This window comes from Ctenocephalides felis, unplaced genomic scaffold, assembly GCF_003426905.1.
Source record: "Ctenocephalides felis isolate EL2017-DRISC unplaced genomic scaffold, ASM342690v1 CF-g0.4_SCAFFOLD_03571, whole genome shotgun sequence".
Lineage (NCBI taxonomy): Eukaryota > Metazoa > Arthropoda > Insecta > Siphonaptera > Pulicidae > Ctenocephalides > Ctenocephalides felis.
Window position 1 is genome coordinate 68376013 of NW_020539725.1, and position 13104 is coordinate 68389116.

Consider the following 13104-nt stretch of genomic DNA (forward strand, 5'->3'; position numbering starts at 1 on the left):
TCCAAATTGGTGAAAAAATCTTCGATATATGTGGACTCAACTTAGTTTGACTAAAAATTAATTGGACTTGGTTTTAAAAAAAAAAGTTACTGGTACAAATTGTTGTGTATGTGTTTGTGTTGTGCTAAAATATATTGTTAATTAAAAACAATCATCTTAATTACATTAATTAAATTTACTAAGTGTTACATTTTTCTTTATGTTATTAAATCCATGTGCTTCAGTACAAAATTTTATATCTATTAACAATGTCAATAGTGATTATTGCAAATGCAGAATGTGTCTAAATTATTAATTTTTCATAATTAATTGTAAGTTACAATGATTTGATTAAAAATGGATCTAATTATGAGTTTGAACTTAAAAGTATGCAGTTAAAATATTACAAAGTAACACGTGACGTTTTGAAAATATTCTGAAAAAGTTTCAGTTGGTTTAAATAATTTTGTTCAGTGAGCTTTTGTGTGAAAATGTGAATTAGACAAAAACTTTTGTTTGAAAAAAACGAAGAGAACAATAATGTAAGTAAAATAATCTTAGTAAAAAGAAATAATATGTTTTTATGTGATTTGACGTTAAAACCGTTACAAAAAATTTCAAAGATATAGTAATATTGGTCCAAATATTGGAACATCGAGCTTGATATTTATGTATCATTTAAAAACTTATGCTTATGTTAAATTTAATTTCTAATTTACAACAGAAGAAACATAGTTCTTGTTTATATCTACAAATGCTTTATTTTTGCTTTAGTATCATTATGAAAAAATATAGAGATTCATTAATAATAGGCCAAGAATTCTGAGCTTTCAAAAATCCTATTTATTAATTATTTTAAATAAAAAAATTGATATCAAATTTTAAATAAATTTGTTTAAGCTTTTGTGTGAAAATTTAAATGTATTAAAAAAATAAAATAATTTAATAAAAAGGCATAGTACAATAATGTGAGTAAAATAAACTAAAATAATTTTATACTGACATTTTTCTTACATTAGAGTTTTTACTCACAATCAGACTTAATTTTAGGGAAAATGGTTTTTCATAGCAAGCAAAAAACTTTTAATTTAATTTGATTTTAAATTGAAATATAATTTTTCTAATATTATGCTAACATTTTATATGAGCTTTTATATGAAGAACTATAATAAAATTTTTAGGAAATTGTTATTCATAGTACGCAAAAAACTTTTAATTTAGTTTAATCTTATTGAAATACAATTTTTCTAATTTTATGCCAATTTTGTAAACGAGCTTTTATACGAAGACCTATGATACTAATTTTAGGAAATTATTTTTCGTAGTATGCAAAAAAAACTTTTAATTTGATGAAATCTTAAATCAAAATACAACTTGCATGAACTAACAATTTATACAAGTTTTTACGAATACCTATGATACTAGTTTTAGAAAATTATTTTTCACTTTTAATTTATGGCAATTTCGAATTAAAATACTTTTTTCCCAATTTTATACTAACATTTTTATTTAACTTTTTAGGTAGACTTATGATAATTTAAGGAAAATTGATTTTGTTTTTATTAAAATCCTAAAAAAATACAACCTAACTTTATACTAAAATTGTTATACGAGCTTTTACGAAAACTTTTAATAATAATTGCAGAAAAAGGGGTTTTCATAAATTGAAGTGCCTTTTCTTCTTAAAATTCGTAATAATTTTTTTAGCATTTACTATATTTAATACCTACTTTATATACTTTCTTTCCATCAAATCAAATCAAACTATTTTAATGAATTAATTGGAAACACCATTTTTGATTTATTTGATGTATTAATTTTAGAAGTAGAGTCCTAAATTAATTTTATTTTGTATACACGTGTATATATTTTTATACAAGTGACCATCATTTAATTAACGATTTTTTCAATTAAATATATACTCATATATTTATTTTCTAATAAAATACAAAAATTTGAATCTACAAACGTTCAGTAAAATAAATGTATCGAAAGTTCTTAACCACTTTTATATGCAAATTTATTTGCCAATTGTTCAGGATTAAGCTATAAAATCAGTATTTTACTTTATTTCATGAATATCAATATAATATTCTATTATTGATCTATAAATAATCAGAAATTAATAATAATTATCAATATCCCCTAGTACTAAAATGTGTACATAAAGACTCGATTTTCCATAAAATTCAGTAGTTTGTGTTCAAATAAAATTAAAAAAGCTATACACTTTCAAATGGAAAATATTTCCTTTGATATTATTAAAAATTCCGAAACTTTCATAATGTTTATGACTTTAATATCATAACATGGCACGAGTAAAATTCTGCTGAAATATATCACTTTGAAGTTATCTCATTAGTTTTGGTAAAAATGTAAAATGTGGCAAAGGTAGAATATGAGGTTACATATATTTTCCAAAAAATACAAATCAGTATGTTGAAAATTAAATTTCATAACTTACTGCATTATAAAAAAATTAGTATAAGGATCAAAATAAAAGTATGTTTAAAGTTTGGAGCAATAGTTCTTAACATGTTATTTATTAAATAAATATTAGGACACATCTATAAAAAATACTCCATTAAATTATCAAAATACGATATTAATTTTTCCAGATTACCAGTTTGATCTTGACATTTCAAACTAGATAAATACGTACAATGTTGCTCTAAAAGTCTATATTTTAAACACAATTTTTTTGTATAGAGACACAGTATATTTCCTTTATCTGAACGGATTTCTTGGAAAAGAGAGTAATTATTCTAATGATGTCACCATAACAACAAGATAATACTCAAAATACGATACGATTGTAGAGTTCATTGAAATATTGTACTATGGATGCTGCAAAAACAAGGATAATGGAATCTGTAGATTAATTCGAGATTTACGATAAAACATTTATAATTGTACTCATTTTTCTCCTTTTGTCAAGGAAAAGAGCTGAGGGCTCTTTTGTTTTGAGAAGGATTATATGAGAGCATTTATTTGCTAAAACTTCAAAAAATTGGGTATAAGCTTGAACTGTATGAGCTAATTTTGTTTTACTTATATAATTGCTATAATTGAATACATAGATTAATTCACGTATTTACGTATTCACTACTCCTTGTCATAGAAGAGCATTTAAAATCATACTCATTTCTTTTATTCAGAAAAAAGCTTTTTAAGAAAAATTCATCTTGTTAAGTTCAAAAACTCAAAAGCTTGGCTTAATTTTAATTAACTTTTAATTTGTAATTTTTTATATAATTGTAGCAGATTATGAATTTACGGGGTAACCAATTATAGACTGTTACGTTATTCATATAAATCAATAAAAATAAAATACCTTGATTCAGTATTTAAATATTACTTATTTAAAAACACATCAAAAAATTTAGTTTTAATTTTTGTAATAATATTTGTGGGAACCCTTTTTTGTTTGCAGAAGCAATGTTTTCAGGAACTTAAGTTTTGTTTATTTGTTTTTCTCCGAAAAAAAATTATTTCATTGATTGTTGTTTAATTGAATTATTTATAATTTTTTATAATTTTTAAAATTAATTTTGTAGAGTACCCACACTCTTTTTACACAGAATCTTTGACAGCTTTGGTTTTAACTTCATTAAATTGTTATTTGACAAGCTAATTGTAAATATATAATGCACAAATTAAATTAAATCCGTTTATAACATTGTCATGACAAAATTTAATTTAAACCACACCTCTGTTTCCAATTCAATTACTTTGCCATACAATTTACGTTTAACCGACATTACGTTTATTTTTATCATACATTTTACGTTTATATCAACAAAGTAACATCGAATGATTTAAATAGTCAAATTAATTAATCCAAATCGTAAAATATTATTAAACTGTTCTATAGAAAATAAACCTAATCAGAAAGTATTAAGAAAGTCTAGTCGTAATAAAAAATGATTAAGGCATTCTACTAATCATAATTAGAATATATCATTGAAGTATTCTAATAATCTTTTTATGCTTTTCATGGTTTTCTTTTCATTTTATTTCTAATAAAATAGTTTCTATTAATCGGCATTCTATTAAAACAAATCAAAGGTATTCTATTATTCCTAATCAATGTCTTATATATCAAGATAATTATATTCTACAAAAATACACCCAGAAATATGATAATTTTCCTATTATAAAATATTGTTCGTAAATTATACAGGACGCACAGTTTGTACTACCATGTTGTAATTTTAACATTTCATACTTAAATGCAACTGCTAAAACACCAAATACTAGAATTGATAAATTTATTTTTACATTTAAAGATAAAAATTATTTAAAAAACACATACAAAAACGCTCCTCTAACGCGTATTGTTGCAGTAAATAATTTTGTCATCAATAAAATAATTTTGATGTAGGTAGGAATTTGATAGTGGGTAGTGTACACGTTTTTTTTTCAAATTATTGCACCAATGTCTTCCAAATTCAAAGTCAAAGACTAAAATTTTTATATTTATATTTCAAATTTTAAATAAAAATTATTTTCTAAAAAAAAACACGCACAAAAACTTTCTCCTAACGCGCATTATTGCAATAAATATTTATAAATCTATATTTATAAATATTTATATAAATCTTATTTAGAATCATACCTAGGGGTAAATTTACAAGCTATGGTTAGTAGCGCCTCTATGAAGTGGGGAAGCAATTTAAAATAAAGTAATGGCAAAATGGCCACGTTTGCGATTTATTTATGTTTTTATGTAAGACTAAAGAGCAGTGTACACATTTTTTTAAATTATTATTGTACCTAAAAGTATTTCGAGTGGATTTATTACACATAATTGAAAGCGAATGAATACGTTAACTCTGAGTATTTTTTAAAAGCAAATTTTCAAATATCAATAATTTTCATAATTGAACCAGTTTCCGTAGGATTTTAATGGTTTAGTATGTTCATTAAGACCAAGTACTCTATCGTTAAACCAAGTGAATCATCTAATTTTAAGTTTAACAAACGTCAAAAAAATGTCTTCTAATTTGAAAGTCATTGATATCTATTTTTAGTTATGTCTAATGCACTTGTAAATTTATTTATCTGTATAATTAATAAATTATTTCTTTTCACAGATTTTCAACAAATGCTGCCAGCCAAACTCGCATAGTGAATATCAAATTCATAGCACAGTGAATATCAAAAATCTTCCAAACTAGTTCATAAAAACTTGAAACAGTTAATATGAAGAAGGTGTACAATAGTGCCCAAAAACAATAGTGAAACCCAACAATATTCAACTATCATAGTTCAATCAATTTCCAAAGTAATTTAAGTCCGTTACAATGAAGTTATCTCGTACTTGTTCTTATTTGTTGTGGTGGTGTTGGTGCCCTTTGCTTTTGACATTTGTTCTCGACGTCAAAGTGAGTTCCGGAGCGAGAAGTAATGACGACTTCCCCCGGAAACAGGACAAAGACAGACCGGAAAGCGGCGGCGATCGGAGAATCGTGAAACGGAGTTTCAAATTCACCGCCGAGGAGTTGCTCAACACGGAGTTTCCGAAGAAGATCAGCAACGATATCGATGTCGATCCTTGCAAAGCAGGTAATAAAAGATCGATGGTATTTTTTTATCAACTTCCCGAAGGAGAAGTTTATGTTTTCATAAAAAAATTCGATTTGCTAATTTTATGTTTTCTCTATAAATAAAAGAAGTATATATTTCTCGGCGTTTCAAGCCATTCTGAATCGAATCAGACCAAGTATAAGGGAAAAGTATGTTTTTTTTAACTTCTCGAAGGAGAAGTTTATGTTTTCATAAAAAAATACGATTTGCTAATTTTATGATTTCTCTATAAATAAAAGAAGTATATATTTCTCGGCGTTTCAAGCCATTCTGAATCGAATCAGACCAAATATAAGGGAAAAGTATGTTTTTTTTTAACTTCTCGAAGGAGAAGTTTATGTTTTCATAAAAAATACGATTTGCTAATTTTATGTTTTCTCTATAAATAAAAGAAGTATATATTTCTCGGCGTTTCAAGCCATTCTGAATCGAATCAGACCAAATATAAGGGAAAAGTATGTTTTTTTTTTAACTTCTCGAAGGAGAAGTTTATGTTTTCATAAAAAAAATACGATTTGCTAATTTTATGTTTTCTCTATAAATAAAAGAAGTATATATTTCTCGGCGTTTCAAACCATTCTGAATCGAATCAGACCAAATATAAGGGCAAAGTATGTTTTTTTTTAACTTCTCGAAGGAGAAGTTTATGTTTTAGTAAAAAAATCCGATTTGCTAATTTTATGTTTTCTCGACGTTTCAAGCCATTCTGAATCGAATGAGACCAAATTTGGAAAAAGTTTGTGTGTGTAAACAGATTTTTTGCCGTAAATCAACGTTCTCTCAAAAGCGGCTGGACCGATCCCAAAATTTTAACAGCCTTTCGATGTTTTGCGATGAGAACTAGCGTTTCTCAGTTTTGTGCGGCGATCGGCCGAGCTGTTTTTTTGTAAATCGCAGAAAAGTGAAAAAATTTTCGTCCACGTTTTAGCCTGCAATTCTGAATCGATTTTGAAAATTCAAAAACCGTTCGTAAGATATTGGTTGGGAATCGTGCTGATTAGTTTTTGGTAAAGATCGGCCGGGCCGTTTTCTTGTAATAAAGTGTTAAAAAATATTTTTCGACGACTATGATTTTTTTGACGGTAGTTACCATAGTCTTATAGATCATACTAAAATATTACGGCCCTACAACAAGTCGTTTAATTTTAGAAATTCTTCAAAGTTTGCAAAAATTAGTATCATTTTTTTGGCATATGTCAAAATTAGACTTTTCATCGACGTTTGCTCAAAAACGCCTGAACCGATTTCTAAAACTTAAAAGCCATTTGATGTATCTCAATGAGGACTATCGTTTGTCAGTTTTGTACGACGATCTGCCAAGCCGTTTCTTTGTAATTTGGGAAAAAGTGTTAAAATTTCATTACATTTAAGCTCATACTACCGAATCGATTTGATAAAATCAAAAACTGTTCGAAAGATATTAGTTGGGAATGATACTGATTAGTTTTAGGTGAAAATCTACCGAGTCGTTTTCTTGTAATTAACTGTTAAAAAAAAAATTAAGCCGGTTTTTATGGAACTTTTTTTGGCGATATACTCGTATATCATGGTCTTATAAAACGTACTGAAATATTACAACCTTAAGACAAGTAGTTTAATTTTAAAAATTCATCAAAGTTTGAGAAAATGAGTAGTCTTTTTGACGTTTGTTAAATTTAAAATTAGACGATTTACTTGGTATAACGATAGAGTACTTGGTCTTAATGAACATACTAAACCATTAACATCCTACGGAAACTGGTTCAATTATAAAAATTGTTGATTTTTTGAAAATTTGCTTTTAGAAAATACTCCGAGTTAATGTGTTCGTTCGTTTTCAATCATGTGTAATGAATCCACTCGGAATACTTTTAATCATTCATAAATTAAGTTATTTTTTATTGATTAAGTCGTTTATTTACACATATCTGAAAGTTCATGTAACTTGCCTCAAGGCAAAATACCAATACCAACTAGTTAAATAAAGCTAAATAAAGATTTAGGGAACAAATCTCGGATAAAATTAGTGTGTTATGGTTACGGGTCAAAAAGTTATGTATTTGCTGTGCAATCAGGTCCCAGGAGAATTGACCCCATAATAAGCAAAAATTAACTTTCTCAAAAACTAGCCCGTGCTAGATTGCTAATCCTACTTCTGGTCTATCGTGACCCTTTGCATATAACTCCTCCGATTTGTGTCAAAAAAGAATTTTCCCAATGCATTATAAATACATTCTCTACAGGTTTCGTACTAGAACACCATGTATGTATGAAAGTATTCTATGTATGATAATGTGTATATAAACTTGCAACTTTACAGCCATATAAAGTCAATTAACTCGACTATAATAGTAAACAAAAGTTATAGCGCATGCGGGAGAGTGTTGTCTCGAGATTCGAATCTCAAAACTCGACTTTGTTTCATAAATAAAGGATTATAGGGGAGAACGGGGCTTAACGTTGATATGCCTGTCTGAAACAGTGACGTGTGGTTTGTGCTGATACTATCATACTTCCCTTTGTGCTAAACTATTCGTTTTATATTAAATGAAATTATTTCTGGGCATGTTAGCTGGAAATTAATAAAAAGACAAAAACTGGATACATAGGACTATTTTTATTTGAAATAATTACAGTACTAAAATCTAATTTAAACATTTTTATTTTACGAATACACCTTTTTCGTTCGGCGTTCTGCTATTGACAAGGGTCTCACGCAACATATGCGTGCGCAGCAGGAAAAGTCTTAAAGATGTATTTTTATATGGTCCCATTGGATGTCATATATAAAATATTTACATAATGAATTTGTTATTAATTAATTTCAATTTCTGTAATACTGAAGATTCTTTTTTAATGACAATGACGAATAAGCGCTATTTTTAACTGTCTAATAATCACGTGATCGATTTCTAAACATTTTTGGAAACCTCCCATCCCACCCAGCATCACGTATCTAGTTATCATCGTAAAACTTTTGAAAATTTTCAGATTTTTTTAAAATTCAGTTATAAAATAAACACATGATATCTTAATAGCACTCCCCTTTTCCCTCGTGATTTTTTGTGATATTTTGTAATCCGCCACCCTTAATCGTAAAAAAATCAAAAATGAGTATTTTGCCTATCTTTATGTTACAAGGGTTTCAGAACATTTTGGCATACCACCTTACAGTTAAAAAAAATTGATGTATGTGTGTTTATATATGGATGTACAAAAAAAAAACAAAATGATATTTAAGGTCTAAAATGACATATGTTCATCAAATTCAGATATTTTATATAGGGTTTAATAATAAATACAAATTTTGTTTTCATATTTTGGGTTCCATACCAAGATTTGTAATGTTCATGTAGCTTATATAGTTCAAACAAATTTTCTCGACATTTTCGACATTATGGTTCAACTTGAATGAGATAGATATCAAGATTTTCAAGAAACGTACGATTTTCTTAACAAGTAATTTTTTTTCAAAAGTTTCAAAATTTTCAAAAAAAAAAAACTAAAATTTGCAAAAAGTCTAATTTCTGAAAAATTTCAAAATTCTCAAAATAGTACCTTCGTTACTTTTTAAAACATATTGCCATCAATATTTTCAAATGAAAACTGATGTCATACTGCTTGATATCAAAATTTTCAAGAAACGTACACATTTTTTATTAAATAGAATTTTTTCAAAAGTATCAACATTTTCTAAAAAAATCTAAACTTTGCAAAAAGTTTAATTTCTCAAAAATTTCAAAATTCTCAAAAATGGCACCTACTATACTTTTTAAAACATATTGCCATTAATATTTCCAAGCAAAAACCGACGTCATACTGCTTGATATCAAAATTTTTAAGAAACGTTTAAATTTTTTAATAATTAGAATTTATTCAAAAGTTTCAAAATTTTCCAGAAAAATCTAAAATTTTCAAAAAAACTAATTTCTCAAAAATTTCAGAATGCTCAAAAATGGCACCTACTATACTTTTAAAAAAATATTGTCATCAATATTTCCAAGCGAAAACCGACGTCATACTGCTTGATATCAAAATTTTTAAGAAACGTTTAATTTTTTTAATAAGTAGAATTTTTTCCAAAATTTCAAAATTTTCCAAAAAAATCTTAAATTTTCAAAAAGTCTAATTTCTCAAAAATTTGAAAATTGTCAAAAATGGCGCCTACTATACTTTTAAAATATATCGCCATCAATATTTCCAAATAAAAACGGGCATCATACCGCTTGATATCAAAATTTTCAAGAAACGTACAAATTTTTTAGTAAGTAGAATTTGTTCAAAAGTTTCAAAATTTTCCAAAAAATCTAAAATTTTCAAAAAGTCTAATTTCTCATAAGTTTCAAATTTAAAACATAATGCCATTAATATTTCCAAGTGAAAACCGATGTCATACAGCTTGATATCAAAATTTTCAAGAAACGTACGAATTTTTCAATAAGTAGATTTTTTTCAAAAGTTACGAATTTTTCAATAAGTAGATTTTTTTCAAAAGTTACGAATTTTCCAAAAAAATCTAAAGTTTTCAAAAAATCTAAATTCTCAAAATTTTCAAAATTATCAAAAATGACACCTACTATACTTTTTAAAACATATTGTCATCAAGATTTCCAAGTGCAAACCGACGTCATACTGCTTGACATCAGGCTGACCGAAACGAGTATCGAACTTGGCACTTCTGATTATATGTCCACGGAAAATCCGATTTTTCGTTTTATTCGTCATAAAGTGAAATTTTCCCCGGTTTTCCTCTACTTTCGGTGCATGTCCCGTAATAAATCCGTGATTAATGGCGAATTGCGTGCGATAGCAGCGATACTGGCGAGAGAATATGAGAATATGAAAATAAGAGAATTTATTCTCATCTCGGAGTTGACTTCTAAACTTTGCCCATATATTCATTCGGATTTATTCAGCTGTGCAAGGATTGACATAGATAGGAAAACGTCTGTTTTATGTTTTATGCTTTTATATCGCGGAAACTACTATGTACTTTTGTACGAAAAGTTTTGAATTTTGAAATGTTTAAAATCGCTCGCAGGCGAATCTTCTTCGGTTCTTCCCATTGTATCATATTTAAATGAGATATGAATACAGAGTACGCGGTCTAAAATAATATTGGGAAACTTTTATTCTTGTCCTCGTCGAGAGGATTCATACAAAGGAAATTAGTGACAAATGATTGCAAAATAAAAAGAATTGTCTTGGGAAAATTTAATTTGGAAATATTAACATTGACTAACTAGTTTATGGAATATTTCTGAACAACAAGAGTTCTATAGCCAAAATTTTATTTTATATCTTATTACTTTGTCGGAGCAAAATTCGGGTGATCAACTACGATCTCCTGTGATCTGTCGTTGGGTTTATGATTCATAAAGCTCTTAAATTTTACTGTCGCAATCCTTGAAAGGAGCACCTGTAACATAATCCCTTGTAAACACAACTCCGTTGGGAACAATTCATGCAAAGGGATAAGGGACACAACAGGGTCACCCTGGAGAAGATACGACAATGTTGTAATATATTGTTGGTTTTGAGATGTATGATTGTAATATATATTTGTTTATGAATTTTGTGAAAAAGAAGAAGTTTATATGGCTAAAAATTCTGTGTTAATTATAGAGAGTCGAAACGTCTAATTATGAAACGATGAACTTGATAAAAATCAGTATTGGTCATACATAAAATTTAAAAGTATCAAAAGTTGTCAAATAATTCGATATTGTAGGTAAATTCAAGTTTATTACATTTTTTTCCAAACATATTAATAGCTTAAAGATCAAAAATTTAGGAACTTTCCAAAACATTATTAATCCAAATTTAACCTTCGATCTAGCATATATTTTAATAAATGCTTGTTCTTTATTTTCTAGCAAAAATGATCTTGTCCATCCAAAATTGCAATTGGCAATTCCCAATTTTTCTTAAAATAATTTTCAATATTTAATAAAAATCTTTTTTTGCTAAACAACCAACATTTATCTTATTTGTGTATCTTTGAAAAATTTTCCACTCGTTTTTAATTAGAACAAATTTAACCCTTATATCTACTATATACTTTATTAACCGCTTTATGATTTTCAAACAAAAATATTTTTTCTATCCATTATTGCAATTGGCAATTCCCAAATTTTTTTCTGCAAATTAAAGTGTCCATTACACCTGCTACTGGATGTATTTTTATCTTTACCTTTTACAAAATTTTGAAGAGATTTGAACAGGTACCAAATAACGGATAATTTGCAATAAGTATTATAACCAAGAAGATAAAAGTATTAGAAAACAATATTGGGGCAACCGCAATATATTCATAAAGGTGTAATAGAAGTACCCAAACCACTTGAAAAATAATAAAAGAACTTTTACTACACAATTCAAAAAACATTTTACTTGAAGAACTGATAAAATTTTTGGGAAGACAGGTCCAGCGGTTATGGACTCTTAATAAAAATAAGTTGAAAAAATGTCATCTGGCGGTCAAAAATGTTTATTGGACATATGTACAACAAGTTATCAGATATGTTATAGAGATTTTAAGAATGTGTACACATTTTGTGTAAATTTTTTTGGTTTCCGTACCAAGATTTTTAATTACGGTACGGGTTTTTCCAGCAATTTGCCTTAAGGCTCGATGCCATGCTTCCCACTAGTTTATTTTAAAACTTCAGGTGTCTCAAATAATTGACAATTTTAAATTCTTACCCTTATAATTAGTACCATTATCACTCCTACCTTCAACATCATTTACCTAGTCCTATCTGGTTAATTCAAAACTTCTAACCTAATAATTCCGGCTACTGTACGACCCCCCAAGAAAGTTATCGCGTACCGCCCCTGACACTGGTTCAGCAGATAGCCGAAGTAAGTACTTGAAGTTCCGAATTATCTACCTGGGGGCTAGTTAGTGAACAAGGTGTTATCATCCCTTATATTACGAAGTAAGGTGCCACAGTTTACCTTAGAGCACATATTACTATGACCCACCCTCTACCCGTTCAGATCGTTTCCATGAAATTTATAACGATGGCTTTGGAATAGACAACTTGGTAATAGAACAAGTGGGATGTAATAAATTGAAAAAACTATATGTGAAATTTTAACGCATTATATTATTTCAATGTTTTTAAACGTCTAGCCAATGACAAAAATCGTCTTTTTTCCTACAAGTCTGGTCTTTTATCTCGAGGAGAACTTTTCAATCAATGTCACCGTCAGTGATCTCTTTATTGTCTTCTCGTCTTTTGTGTTAAATATTTAATGCGCGGCCGAAACCCGAATCGGTGGTGCTTCGACTTCAACCCTTAATATAGGGCTAAGTTTGATAAGAGACCAAATTGGATTATTTATCGCGGAATCCATCTTACTTAATCGCCGTGTCACGATTTGGGAACATTTTATGGGCCGAATGAATTATATGACTAGTCGTAAAAGGAATCAAGTCGAGAAATTTCAAGTATGAAAATAGGTAAATTAACTAAAATTAAAAATCAAAAGCAAACTTTATTAACTTTCCGTATGGTAAATTATAGTAATCGCAAAAGAATAAAAAATGAT

General features: G+C 27.7%; 1 protein-coding gene across 1 annotated transcript in view; it reads left to right on the plus strand.

The window, feature by feature from the left end:
* Window positions 1-5285: 5285 nt before the first annotated feature.
* LOC113386619 (tolloid-like protein 1) overlaps window positions 5286-13104 on the plus strand; it is a 35198-nt gene continuing 27379 nt past the window's right edge. Inside the window, exon 1 of the mRNA XM_026624387.1 lies at window positions 5286-5547. Coding sequence (XP_026480172.1) covers window positions 5286-5547 — 262 coding nt within the window. The remainder of the gene's footprint in view (window positions 5548-13104) is intronic.